We start from the raw sequence: 12,674 nt of genomic DNA, 5'->3' as shown, positions 1-12,674 counted from the left end.
TACCTAGGGGGAAAAAGAAAAAAATAAAGTTTTATGAAAAATGATGCTTAATGTGGATAATTTCTGGTCATTTTAACCCTTGACTGGATTAAAGTCCCTTGGAAGGAACTTGACTTAGATGTTTGTATTACCAGAGGGTAAAAGCAAACTTATCTTCAGTATTAATTTATATAAAAGAGCTAAGAGTAGATAAGAAAAGATTTATGTGAAATCTATTACATTTGCAGGTCAGGCAGCTTGCACAGGACAATAAATAAGTTAAGGTTGTCTTAAGGCAAAATGAAGGAAGATGTGATAGGAAAGTGAAAAGGAATAACAAATCATATTCAGCAAACCCTGTGATTCATAGGATAAAATGGATGTTTAAAGCAGTTATATCAAAAAATTAGAGCCTAAAACCAACATGAAGATGGGAAAAAATCCTTTAAAATACTCTGCTAGTTCACTAGTTTTATGTTTGTTATGTTATATTTCAGGCAAATAGAAAATAAAGTGCTTACCTTCAAAATATTATTTTAAAATACCAACGGTAGCAAGTGTTATGAACAAGATTCCATCATATACCCTCTTTCCCAACCCTCCTTCCAGTTTTCTCAAACTATTGTAATTTCAAGCTCCAGAAAGCACAAACTCAATTAAGATTCTTACAAAATTTTAACAAATAGGAACTAAACTTGCTTAAATTATTTTAAGTTCACATGCAATCATGCATAGACAAAAGAAAATAAAATATTGTGCTGTAGGTAACTTAAGAAAATAATGGAGCAGAGGATAAATTTACAAAGTATTAGTGTTCTTTTCTTCTATTTTCCCCACACTTTGTTTATATTTTTAGAAAGAGTTTTATATTAGATCCTTTTTCACATCAATTATGATACCAGGAGTTCTTGGCTTTTTTTGTACCATGGACCTGGTGAAACCTGGAGATCTCCTTCTTAAAATCTTTTAAATGCATAAAATGAAACACAGAATTACACAGGAAAACAATATACTAAAATAATTATCAAGAAAACCTTTAAAATTTACAAACCCCCAAATTAAGAGCTTATACATGAATTATAGTAGTTTTACATTCATAATAACATTCTTCTGCTTAGTTTTTCAAAACATAGTGTTCTAAATTACGTCCCTGAGCAATTATGGATATCACAAGTCCTCATTTTTTTTAGTTATGTAATAATCACACTATTAATACTTAAGGGAAAAAACATTCTAAATGGACATGCTGGTGAAAGCATGGAGAATTAGGGGGGAAAAAAGGAATTAGGTTCAAATTCTGCTTCTGCTACTTCTGTGCAGTATACAGGTCACTTCCCTGAGCCTCAGTTTTTTCATTTACAAAATAAGAAAGTTGGATTCAGTGATCTCTAAGGTCATGTTCAGCTCTAAGTCTATGATCCTGGATATCTTTTTTTAAAAAAGCTTCAAAAATAACAAAAGACAATAATTTTTAAAGGGTATTCTTTTATTATTGATTTATTTTCTTTTTTATTCCTTACTCAAGTAACAAAATTAATACATGGTGTATCTAAACTCCTTGAGAGTTAATTAGCTCAGTGCCAGGCATAAAATAAGTACTTAATATTTGGTGAATTGAGTGAAATCCTATTTAGCAGGGTATTAAATTAATTGTTTAAAGGTATTCTGAGTTTTTCTTTGATAAAGAAAATATCTTAGGCATTATGATCAAAAGATTTTTTAAAAATAAGTATTTGAGGAAATTCAGTTCTTTTATTAACTGCCAGAATTGTGTCCATTTTTCTTCTAACAATGCCTTTCTTGAGCAGACTTTAAAATTTCCTTACCATTTCCACATAAGTCACATGTAATAGGATGACTTGAGAGCTGACTACATTAAATCCATATGTGAAAAGAAACAATTCTGATTAGATATGACCTAATCAGTTGTCATAAAATACTTTCTACCATTAATAATAAGCAGAATGAATTCAAGACTTCTGGATGGCTACAAATAGGATTTTGAAGGTTTAGAATATAGTAATAAAAAGAATGAAGGATTCATAACAACCAAATGATAGTTTAATTATAGGATAAGAGAAAGGATTCTAAGGACATTTTTAGTATTTAAACTAACTTACCTAGAATGAAAGTTTCACTGGCAGAAACTTTTATCACCAATAAATTGATTTCAATGGTAGACTAATCTCAAAGGAGTTCATTTAATCTCCTGATTTATATCCCTGTTTTATCTGATGGCAATTGAATAAAATAATTTTTTGCAAAAAAAAAGTAATGAATCAACATACCTATTGAAAAATGTCAATAGAATTCTAGGTTTTTATATTCATTTATTATTAGTTCATCAATTGATAATGACATTAATATTAAGGCTCCAAATAACTTTTTCATCTAGCCACCTTCACTGAGTAAATCATCAGCTCTCAAAGGATTGGAATGAAATATTTAAGATTATCAAGAAATTAAATAGAAAATGCTAACCAAATTTATTATGCTCCTATTCTGAATTTCAAGCAATGTTATTCACTAAATCCCTGAAAGCAGTCAGAAAATATTTTGAAGGAAATGAAATATTTATGTTAGAACACTAAGGCACACAAATGAGCTTTTCCATAAAGGAAGCTATTTATTTTAAAATCAAACTTAAGTGGTCACTTTGCAATAAATGAAACATTAAATTAATGATTTTTTAAAAACTATTTAAAACGAAGTTTTCAATATTATTCTAAACAATGTACTAGTTTTTCCTCTGAATTTAAGATACTTTTTTGAGTATATCAGCACTATACAATGTTTTAAAAGGTATTTGTAAAATGAAGATTTAATGAAACAAGATTTAACTAAAAAAAACCAATTTCACTTAATCATCACTATATTTGCCAACTTACAAGTCATTTTTAAGATAGAAATTTCTCAAGCATGTTCATGTAAAAGAAAAGAGAAAATCTTGTCATTTCAAATAAGGTAAAATTAATACTTCCACATACTAGGCATAAATTATTAAACATTTCTCTTGATATGAAATTCAGAAATTTGCTAAATAGGGAACACATAAAATCAAATTAACAAAATTGTAGTGAAATGTTGCTAAAAGTCTAACAAACCAATAAAAATAAATAAGTAACCATGCTTGTGCTTGCTTCATTCCCAGCTGCTCTCTCACCTATGCTTCGCCTGCTTAGCAGCCTCATCCCCAGCTTGATTATTCAAATTCTATCCCGACCCCCTTTTCCAGCTCCCCTTTATTCCTGCATTAGGATGTAACCTCCTTGAGAGAAAGAACTGATTTGTCTACTGGTATTCATATAGTAGTGTCTATCCTGTAAGTGCTTAATAAATCTAGTAATCAAAAAATAAATAAGCTCAAGGGTAAAATATAATCTTTTAATTCACATAACTGTATTTGAGTATTGTATTATAATTGGATACAGGGGCATAGAAATGTTCTCTCCCCCCGCCCCCCAGTACTACTGTCCTTCACTCCATCTAGTTCATAAGGCTGAGGTCAACCAACTTTCTACTATATGGCAGCTCTTTCTGATCTGCCCTTTTTTATCCTCTTCCATTTTCTTGCTTTCATTATTCATTCCTTGTCTTTAAAAACCTTAAGGCTTACTAAGGACATCCAAGGATTTGGGTTTAAGAAGTTACAGACCCAGGTTAGCTAGGTAGCATAGTTGCAAGGACCTGGATTCAAATTTGACCTCAGAGGCTTCCTAGTTATGTGACCCTGGGCAAGTCACTTAACCCCAATTGTCTAGCTCTTCTGCCTTGGAATCTTAGTATCAATTCTAAGAGAAAAGGTAAGGGTTTAAAAATTTTTTTAAAAAGAAGTTGCAGACCCACCTGATCTATTTCTTTTCCCCAATACCAAGTCAGAACCAAAACAGACAAAAAGCTTATATCATAATCAATATCTGACCTACTTATATAATCAGTAAATTCTAATCCCTAAAGTAGAAGCCATTATTGGAATAAAACTTACTATTATGAAGAGTTCAGGGCTCTGTACATAGCAAGATTACTGACAGTGCCAGGAGATCATAAAATAATTGCTAGTATTTTCAGTTACTCACCAAGATTGCATTTTTTCCATTTATCCCTCAAAAGCACCTAAGTTTTGCAAATACTTACCCTTAATGCTGATAAATGAAGTAGTGAATTATGAATACTTCACATTATTCCTAAATTTCTAAAACTTTACCATAACATGAAATTGATAATTTTACTAGAGCTTTTTCATTATTAGACACATACAACATATGCCATTAAATGCTCTGATAAAATATAACATAGGGGCAGTTAGGGGGTTCTGTGGATAGTCAGGCCTGGAGTTGGGAGATCCTGGGTTCAAATCTGGCCTCAGATATTTGTTAGCTGTGTGACCCTGGGTAAGTCACTTTACCCTAATTGCCTAGCCCTTACTGACATTCGGTATCAATTCTAAAACAGAAGGTAAGGGATTAAAAATCCAATCTCTCCCTCTCCTCCCCCCTCCCCCCCCCTCGGTCTCTCTTGTAATGAGCTTCCAGTTCTATTTATACTTAAGATCACTTCCCGCTCTAAACCCTATGCTTCCTACTAGTAAGAGGAACACAACTGGATGAAGGAATGAAAGCGCAATAGGACTCAAGTCCCATTTGAGCCCCACAACTGAGAGCTAAAACTCCCATAGCTCAATTCTCTGAGAGCAACTCAGAGAAGCAGCAGCAAGGCTGAGAGCTAAACCTACATCAAGGGCATATTTTGGGAATATGGCTGAGAAGTTCCCATCCATTAAAGTTCTATTCTGCGGCCACATGAGAAGGTAGTAATAACTTGAACTCTTGAGGATTATGCCAGTGGATAAAAAGCTCTGGAAGATTCTACCCAAGAAGGACGAAATGGACAACTAACTGTGCATCTGTCATTATCAACCCAGCTAAAATCAGAAAGATTCCTCACCAGACTCCCACCCCATCTATAGCAATTTATAAAAGTATAGCATCATAGATTTAGGGCTAGAAAGGCCCTCAGAAATCAGTATCTTTGTAGGGTTATAGTAGAATTCCTAAAAGGCCACGTGCAGAGTATAAGAAGCAGTGATCTAGAAGTATGGGAACCAGGGTTCTAAAATTCAACTTACTATTTACTAGTTATATTGTCAAATTACAACCTCTCTGCCCCTGTTTTCATTTGTAAAAATGAGGGCTATCATCTAGGACCTTTCCCTGTTCTGTTGCTATATCCTATGTAATCATAATTCTGGACTGGATTATTGCTTTGAAGGGAGAAGTAAGGGAAGTGTATGAGACATGAGCAATACCTTAAGATAGGAGAGTGATCACAGTCTGTAACTGAGAGCAAGTATATATTGATTCAAAGGAGTCTGTCCTTTCAGTTCAATCAATATGAGGTATCTTATGGAAGGATCAGAACCTGAGCAGGAGCCAGGCTCAGGCAGAGGGCAAGAGAAATCTATTCTTATTGTTAAGGGCCACAGGGATTAAAGTTATTTGAAATCATGAAAAGGAAGTAAATTTCACCCCCTAGGGCAGTCGCATGCTACAATCTTGTTAAGACAGAAAGGATGGATGTAAGGTGAAGAGGGAAGGCAAGAAAGTTCTCAAGGCTAAAGCATCAAAATCTATAGGGAAAAGACAAAGGAAGAGACACAAAATCTGAAGCCCCAAGGCAGCTAACTTTGGAGGCTAGAAATGGAAGAATCTCTCTTATCTAACTGAAACCAGTGAATAAGAATATTGCTTCTCCAAAGCCATGGAGAAAAAACAAGCAAGTGAGGTATAGTAAATTATGAGGTCTTAAAGACACAGAAGGAAGAGAGGAAGAAGGGTCTGTGGAGAAAGGGAAGCTTGATAGAAAAAAAAATCTGAAAGAACCCTTGTTCCCTAAGACCTAGAAACAAAGATTTAGAAAGCAAATTTCAACAGATCAAGTTACCAGAATAGCCTTACCAACCAAATCTACCATCCAGAGTCTTGGAAATACTTTTGGGGGGTGGGGAATGGAGGCTTGAAGGGTGGGGCATTGATCAGGAAGAAAAGAGAGCAAGAAATATTACAAGTCTATAAAGACTAGGGCCTAGAATTTCTTCCTCGTGGCATGTAGAACCAAGATTAACTCTTAAGACCACCATAATCTTCTAAATTTAACCTGTATTTGTAACTCCCCTCCTAGTACATAGTAATAAACACTTAATAGTCTTGTGTTCTTTTCAGATAGGAAAGGGGAGAAAGTTTCAAAAAGAGAAAGTCAAATATGGGCAATAAGAAATCCAGCCCCAAAAGAAGTCATGGCAGTATCAATGGTAAGTAGTTATGGGATGGAAGAGAGTACATGATAGCAAGCCAGGTATCTCTATATTGTTGTTATTGTTCAGTCATTTCAGTAGTGTCTGACTCTTCATGACCTCATTTGGGGTTTTCTTGGCAGAGATCCTGGAGTGGTTTGCTATTTCCTTCTCTGGCTCATTGTACAGATGAAGAAACTGTCAGGAAGGTCCATGTTAGTAGTCAAACCTTTTCTCACCTATGTTAAAATTATCAGTAGGTGGTGTCAGCAAATCAAATCTATCTTATTTTATGAGTTAATGTTTTAAAAGGAGCCTTGCTTATCTCATCACATGATATTCTTCTCATCACTTACCCTGTTTAATTCAGACCTAACCTTTGAAGCCTTAATTCAACTGCTATCTTCTCCATTAAGCCTTTCTTGTTCTCCTGTTGGTAATCAGCTTTCTATTCTCTCCCTGAATATTCCAACTTTTCTGTTTTATACCTCCAATAATTCAACAAATTTTAAGCATCTGCTATATTTGAAGCTCTATTTGTTTATACCATCTTTATAATTTTATATTATATTCAACCCATACCATATCCTACTAAACTCTAAGTTTCATGAGGGTAAGAGTGCCAAGGCTTATTTAAGTTTTTCATTTCCTCTAGTGCAGTATTTTGTACACACTAGGCTATTAATTAATATTGAATAATAAAAGTGTAAGCAGATAAAAGCCTAACTCTTCCCCTCCATGAATAAAAAAAGTGACCCTTGAAGATGTGAAAGGCTTCAAGGCAAAAAAAGAATATTGCCATTAAGATGGACTGACATATGTTGGGGTTTTATATTTTAAGACAAAAAGCTATTTGCTCTGCCTAGCTGTAAAGCCAACCTTCAAACTAGTGGCTGGTGTTATGAAAGGTATGATTTTGAAGGGGAGGAGGGAGAAAGAGGAGAATGAAAATAAAACCCTCCATCTGGTTTTCCTTTTTTTCTATTATCAGGAAGAACAGTTAATGATTAGTTTTATGTCCTCATGAAGAAATAAATAAATGAAAATTTATTTGCTTACCTTTGTTATAGAAAATAAAGAAGCAATAATAGAGAAAACAGCCCTCTTCACCCAAGGTAAGCAACGGGGGAGCTTTAGGGAAACATTATCTAGGGCAGAGATGTCAACTGCCAGCAAAACTCTGGAATAGCAATAGCCTGAACCAGATAAGTGTCAATGAATAAATAAAAATACAATAGAATGTAAATTAATTTCTGGTTTTCTAAGTGTGTAAATAGAATTAGCTCGAGCCCATTAATAGTCAAAATTCTACTCAACCTAGGCGTGCTAATGATGTCACCCTAACCTCCCTTAGTGGGGAGGGGAGACGAGTTACCCACACGTGACAATAAGTAACAAATCAAGAATAAGGGACTGCCCTTTGGGCAGTCCAAATCAATGTAGAAACTGCCATTTGTCCACTTGAATTAGAGGTGGACCACAGGAAGTGATGAAAGACACGATCTCTTTAAGTAAGTTAGTGAACTTTCTGTGGGGGAGTTGCCATCTTGAACTGGAAGAAGAAGCATCTCCTAAGACCACAGACAGCTTACACTCAATATTGTCACGTGGGTAAGTTAGGATGACTTCCTTGGCCTAGCTGGGCCAATTCTAAACTCTGCCTATCTGGCTGTTGGGCCTTGTGGCTTACAGCTTCATTATTAAGCTTTATAACCTTCTTCTCTCTCCCTCCAGGCCTTTGGCCTGGACTAGCCTCTCTCCTTTTCTCTTTACTCCTACTTTTAACCTACCAGACTGTAAATAAACTCTTCAACCCGATGCTGACTTGGGTCTGATTTAATTACGGAATCAACCTGAATTGTTGATTCCTGGCGGCCACATATTTAATATATATCTATAAATACCTAAATTTTTCCTTCTTACATAAGTCAACATACAGTCAACATAGGAATTTACTTCCATTTGAGTGTGATGTCACTGATGTATATCACTGAGAGGTCTTCATAAATATAGATTTAGAATTGGAAGGAACATTTAAAAATTAACTAATCCATCTCCCTCATTTTAAAGATGAGAAAATTCAAGACACAGGGAGGAGGATAACTAGAATTTGAACCCAGGTTCTCTGACTCCCAATCCAGCACTCTTCCTACTCCACAAATATATCATAGGTACATTATCTTTCATAAAGGCAACAAATCTATATGGAGTTGCTTAAAAATACAAATGTATATTAATGTGTCAGGCTGAAATGTCTTCCCTTTCTAGTGAATACCAATATATTTTTTCTCTTTCAAAGATCTTATTTTAGGGGTGCAACTTAAAATTTGGGGCAGACCAATATAGTAGTTAACAATTAATTAGCTGGGCAAATAGGATAAAATGATATGCTACATCTGGGCCAAGTATAATAAATGACCTCTGGACCAAGTACACATAAAAGAGTGGATATTATAGTTGTCAAAAAGAACATTAAAGGGAGATAAAGGAAAAAAGAAGGGCGGGAAATATTAAGGTCCCTGGAGGGAGAAATGGATGACAGTTCCAAGGTAGAGACAGAGCTACCAGCTACCAGGGTACTGGAGTAGGTTAATATAACCCTTCTGTTCTTCCATACTGATATGTGTAATAACGAGAAATATTTTAAAACAAACATGTCATTCAATATTTCAAAGCATCTCCACAGGAATGAAAACTCCTATAAGCCAAATTATTCCTCACATACATATATTACAAGAACTCAATCCAACAAGGTCCAGTTGTCAGTTTTTGCAGACCTCTTCTTTATAGGCACCTTTATCGCAGCCTCTTACATTTTCTGGAATAATCATTTATTGTAGTCTTTTTATCCCTCTCCAGGTGATATGTTGATGTTCCTTACAAGAAGCAATCTGGTTGGTAGGCTATGGAGACACCTACAGATATATCCACGGTCAGGAAGGCTAGCATTCAAATCCTTTCTTCACCTAAGTTATAAGTTAGCTGAGGTAGACACAAAAGGGGGGAGGGGAACCCAGTTTGACTCCAGTTTTTTCTTCTTATTTCCTAAGAACTGCAGTCTTTCCAGTACTGATAGTGAGTTGTTACTCCTTTTTGTTTCTGAAGCTTCTTATGAAAATAATCAGGTCATCCTTTGAAGTCAAGCCAAGTGAAACAGTAATTATTTTCTTCATAAAAACTATACCACAATCTTCTTCCCCTGGGGATCTCAAGAATTTGATTATGTGGTCTCAGCTGGCTTTCAAGAATTCTAATGAAGAAGAATACTATGCTGTTAAAATTTTAATAAATATGAAATCTGCAAGACCCCTTGCTTTTAGAGCTAGTTGCTGCACTTTAACATAATTCACATGACTCTCAGCTTTGCTCACCCGCTTTCCCTGGTTAGGGAAAAAGACATCCATACTTTCCCAATTGTTCTCCCATAGGAGTCAACGATACTTCCAGCTTTTCATGTTTTAAGTAGATCGACTCAAGTGGTTTCCTTTATAGGACCCTCTTGCTGAGACCTGGTTGTGCTCCTGAGGTGTCAGGCACGAGATCTGCAAAGCAGTGGCATGCAGGGTAAAAAAAGCTCTTTGGGATGTGATGGAGCAGCCTAAAGGCAACGGGAATGCTGACAACAGACTCACTGCAGTTCAAGAACATGAACAATTAAAAACCAAAAGGTCAATTCCAAAATATATAGGTGAGAAACAAGGAGAAAAGGAAGAAAATTGAAAATCGCCCTTGTAGTTATGTAGTAGTTATGGTAACAGGTAATTCTCCACTTATTTAATAGTGAGGCATTAAAAACACCCTTTGTACTTTTATAGCTACTATTTGACTCCAATGCAAAAACAGAGCATATAAATACAATGTATTTATATGAAAATGGTGGGTAGAGGAGATAGAGAGGCTAGGATTGTTTGTATAGTAAACTATTCCCTTCATTTTTCAAACCATTGTCTTGTTTCCTCAAGTTTTATCAGCTTCTTAAAAGTTTAGAAATATTTGTAAATTCAAAACACTTTTTCTAATGTTTCTTTTACATTAACAAAGTATAAAATGCTTTTCAAGTTTGTAGGTAGGATCTTACTGAGACAAACCAGTCATTGTAATTTTAGCTTAAGTTGTGGGTTAGTGTGGGTTGCTAGGCATTTAAAGACATGCTAAACTGTCCTGTTGCCTAAGAAAAAACCAAACTTTAGAATGTCAATTCTTCAATAATATCATTCATATTCTTAAAGCTATTTGGACTACTAAGGCCAGTTTAAAAAAACATGAAGTATTCAAATGTGGTTTGATTTAGATTTATACATTGCATTCATATTAGACATGACTTTAATATTTTGCTATTACTATAGATGTTAAACAAGTTATATGGAGTTTAACTAGCTAATCTCAATACTAACCAAAAGAAGCTAAGAACTGACACTATAAAAGAGAGGAAAATAAGTTTCAAACACTAGACAGATGTTAAACATTAACTGCTGACCTCCCTAATACACTGTTGTCGTTCAGTCTATTTTTCAATAATGTCCGACTCTTCATCAGTCCAGTTGGGGTTTTCTTGGCAAAGAAACTAGAGTGGTTTATCATTTCCTTCTAATATACTGGATATAGTTAGTATCAATGTCGGGCTAATAACAATATCTTGTGGTGCTGTCATGCAAGGGTATAGAGACATCTTAACTTTACATGTATCACAAGGTATTTTACGGAATAAAATTTGTTAATTAAGAGTTCTCCAAAACCTTTGAGAATACCTGAAAGTCAAAAATATCATCCATTTGCTCTTGAAATTATAAGCTATCCCAGTTTAGTCTACTGAGTAAAATCTCGAAAAAAGAAAAGAACAAGAACTCAGTGAAATTTCTAGTATCATTATTATTATTAGAAAAACTGAAGAATCAGTGATTACATCAATTATAAAACCACTAGAAATTTGAAAAAGCATTATATATTTTGTATTTATCATACTCACCTAAACCTTTTTGTCCAGGATTCTTAGCAAAGTTAAAGGTAAATTGATAAAAATCTTTGAATTTTATCGCATCCTTTAGCTCTTGTTCTATTCTTGGTAAAAGAGCTTTTAATTTTTCTGTGGTATCACACCTATTGTAAAAAAGTTAATCAGTGAATACTACTTTCAATAGAAAAATTTTATAAAACACATTTATTAACAGAATTGCATTAGCACTTGATTTGGCTCCAAAAGTTACATTCAGTAACATTACTGATAAAATGTAATTTGTCTTTTCCTCCATGATATAATATGTAAGGACCTTAAAAAGAAATCATAGTGACATATAATGAACTTGAGGTTTTTTAAGTGTATAACAAAGAAATTGTCATGTCTCACATTTTTTCAGTAACATCAACTGAATGGAGAATAGTTTTAAAAAATGAAAAAGACCCTTAAAAAAGTTTTTAAGGAATTGCTCTGCTGATAAAAAAATCCATAAATAGTAAAAAACATTTTATTAAGCACTTCCTATGTATGTGCCAAGCATGCACTAAAGCTTATGCAGTCTATTAAGCCTTGTGACTTCCCCTAGTGCCCACTTATTTTTATTTTATAAACAATACTAAAAACCTTTGTCAGCTGCTTTCCCAAACCGTAAGAATAGAAATAGCAAACAATTCCTATACAACTCAATAGGTTTGAAGGGCATTCATGTCTGATAGTACAGTATAATCATTGGAGTTCTTAATGACTAAATTAGACTATCAAGAAAAGATTAAATAGGAAAGTTCTGTAATAGGTCTCTTTCGCTCTGCATTTAGAGCTTCATATTTTTCATACACATATTATTGAATTTTTAAAACCTGAAAAAGTATAGCAAGTCTCCTATCATTATAATTAATATGTCTTGAGCATTCACCAAGAACATGGCACATTACAGAACAGAAGAGTCACATTCCAAATACTTATGCTTTTTTTATGCTTTCCCTCTGTTTCAAGAGAATTCTTTTATTTCAAAAGTTATAAAGCTTCCTTCTGTTGCCTAGTTCAAGGATTTCAAATCGGTTCTCCCAAAACATTTTTTCCTGTAAGAGGGTCAAAACTTACAGTAAAACAGGTTAGCATTTCCATTACCACATTCGTTACAAGGTAGTTATATAATTTCACCTATTTTCATTAGTATCAAGGATTTGCCAAATCACAATAGCAAAATATTAAGTTAAATATTAAATGAAAGCAATCCCTCCCCCTATCTTTATAACCCTGAAGTATTACAGGATGCTTAAAGGACTATAATTCAGTGGTATAAAGTACCATTCTAGTTAACAGATAAGTGGAATTTATTTTTGTATATTTTATCTTTATATAAATAATGTTGTAATAAAATAACATTAATTAAAGAATGACAAAGTATTCCTCAGTACTGATTGTAAGGATTTGAAATTAGGAGAAAAGAAT

The 12,674-nt window shown here is 34.0% G+C and overlaps 1 protein-coding gene across 1 annotated transcript in view; it reads right to left on the bottom strand.

Moving 5' to 3' along the window:
* The window catches only part of DCUN1D2 (defective in cullin neddylation 1 domain containing 2), a 30,519-nt gene that overhangs the window by 8,913 nt on the left and 8,932 nt on the right, over positions 1-12,674 (bottom strand). The window contains exon 4 of the mRNA XM_044667103.1: positions 11,235-11,365. Within this exon, the coding sequence (XP_044523038.1) occupies positions 11,235-11,365 (131 nt within the window). The remainder of the gene's footprint in view (positions 1-11,234; positions 11,366-12,674) is intronic.

Source organism: Gracilinanus agilis, chromosome 3, assembly GCF_016433145.1.
Source record: "Gracilinanus agilis isolate LMUSP501 chromosome 3, AgileGrace, whole genome shotgun sequence".
Lineage (NCBI taxonomy): Eukaryota > Metazoa > Chordata > Mammalia > Didelphimorphia > Didelphidae > Gracilinanus > Gracilinanus agilis.
Note: the sequence above shows the minus strand (reverse complement) of the source record. Positions and strands in the feature narration are given on the sequence as shown.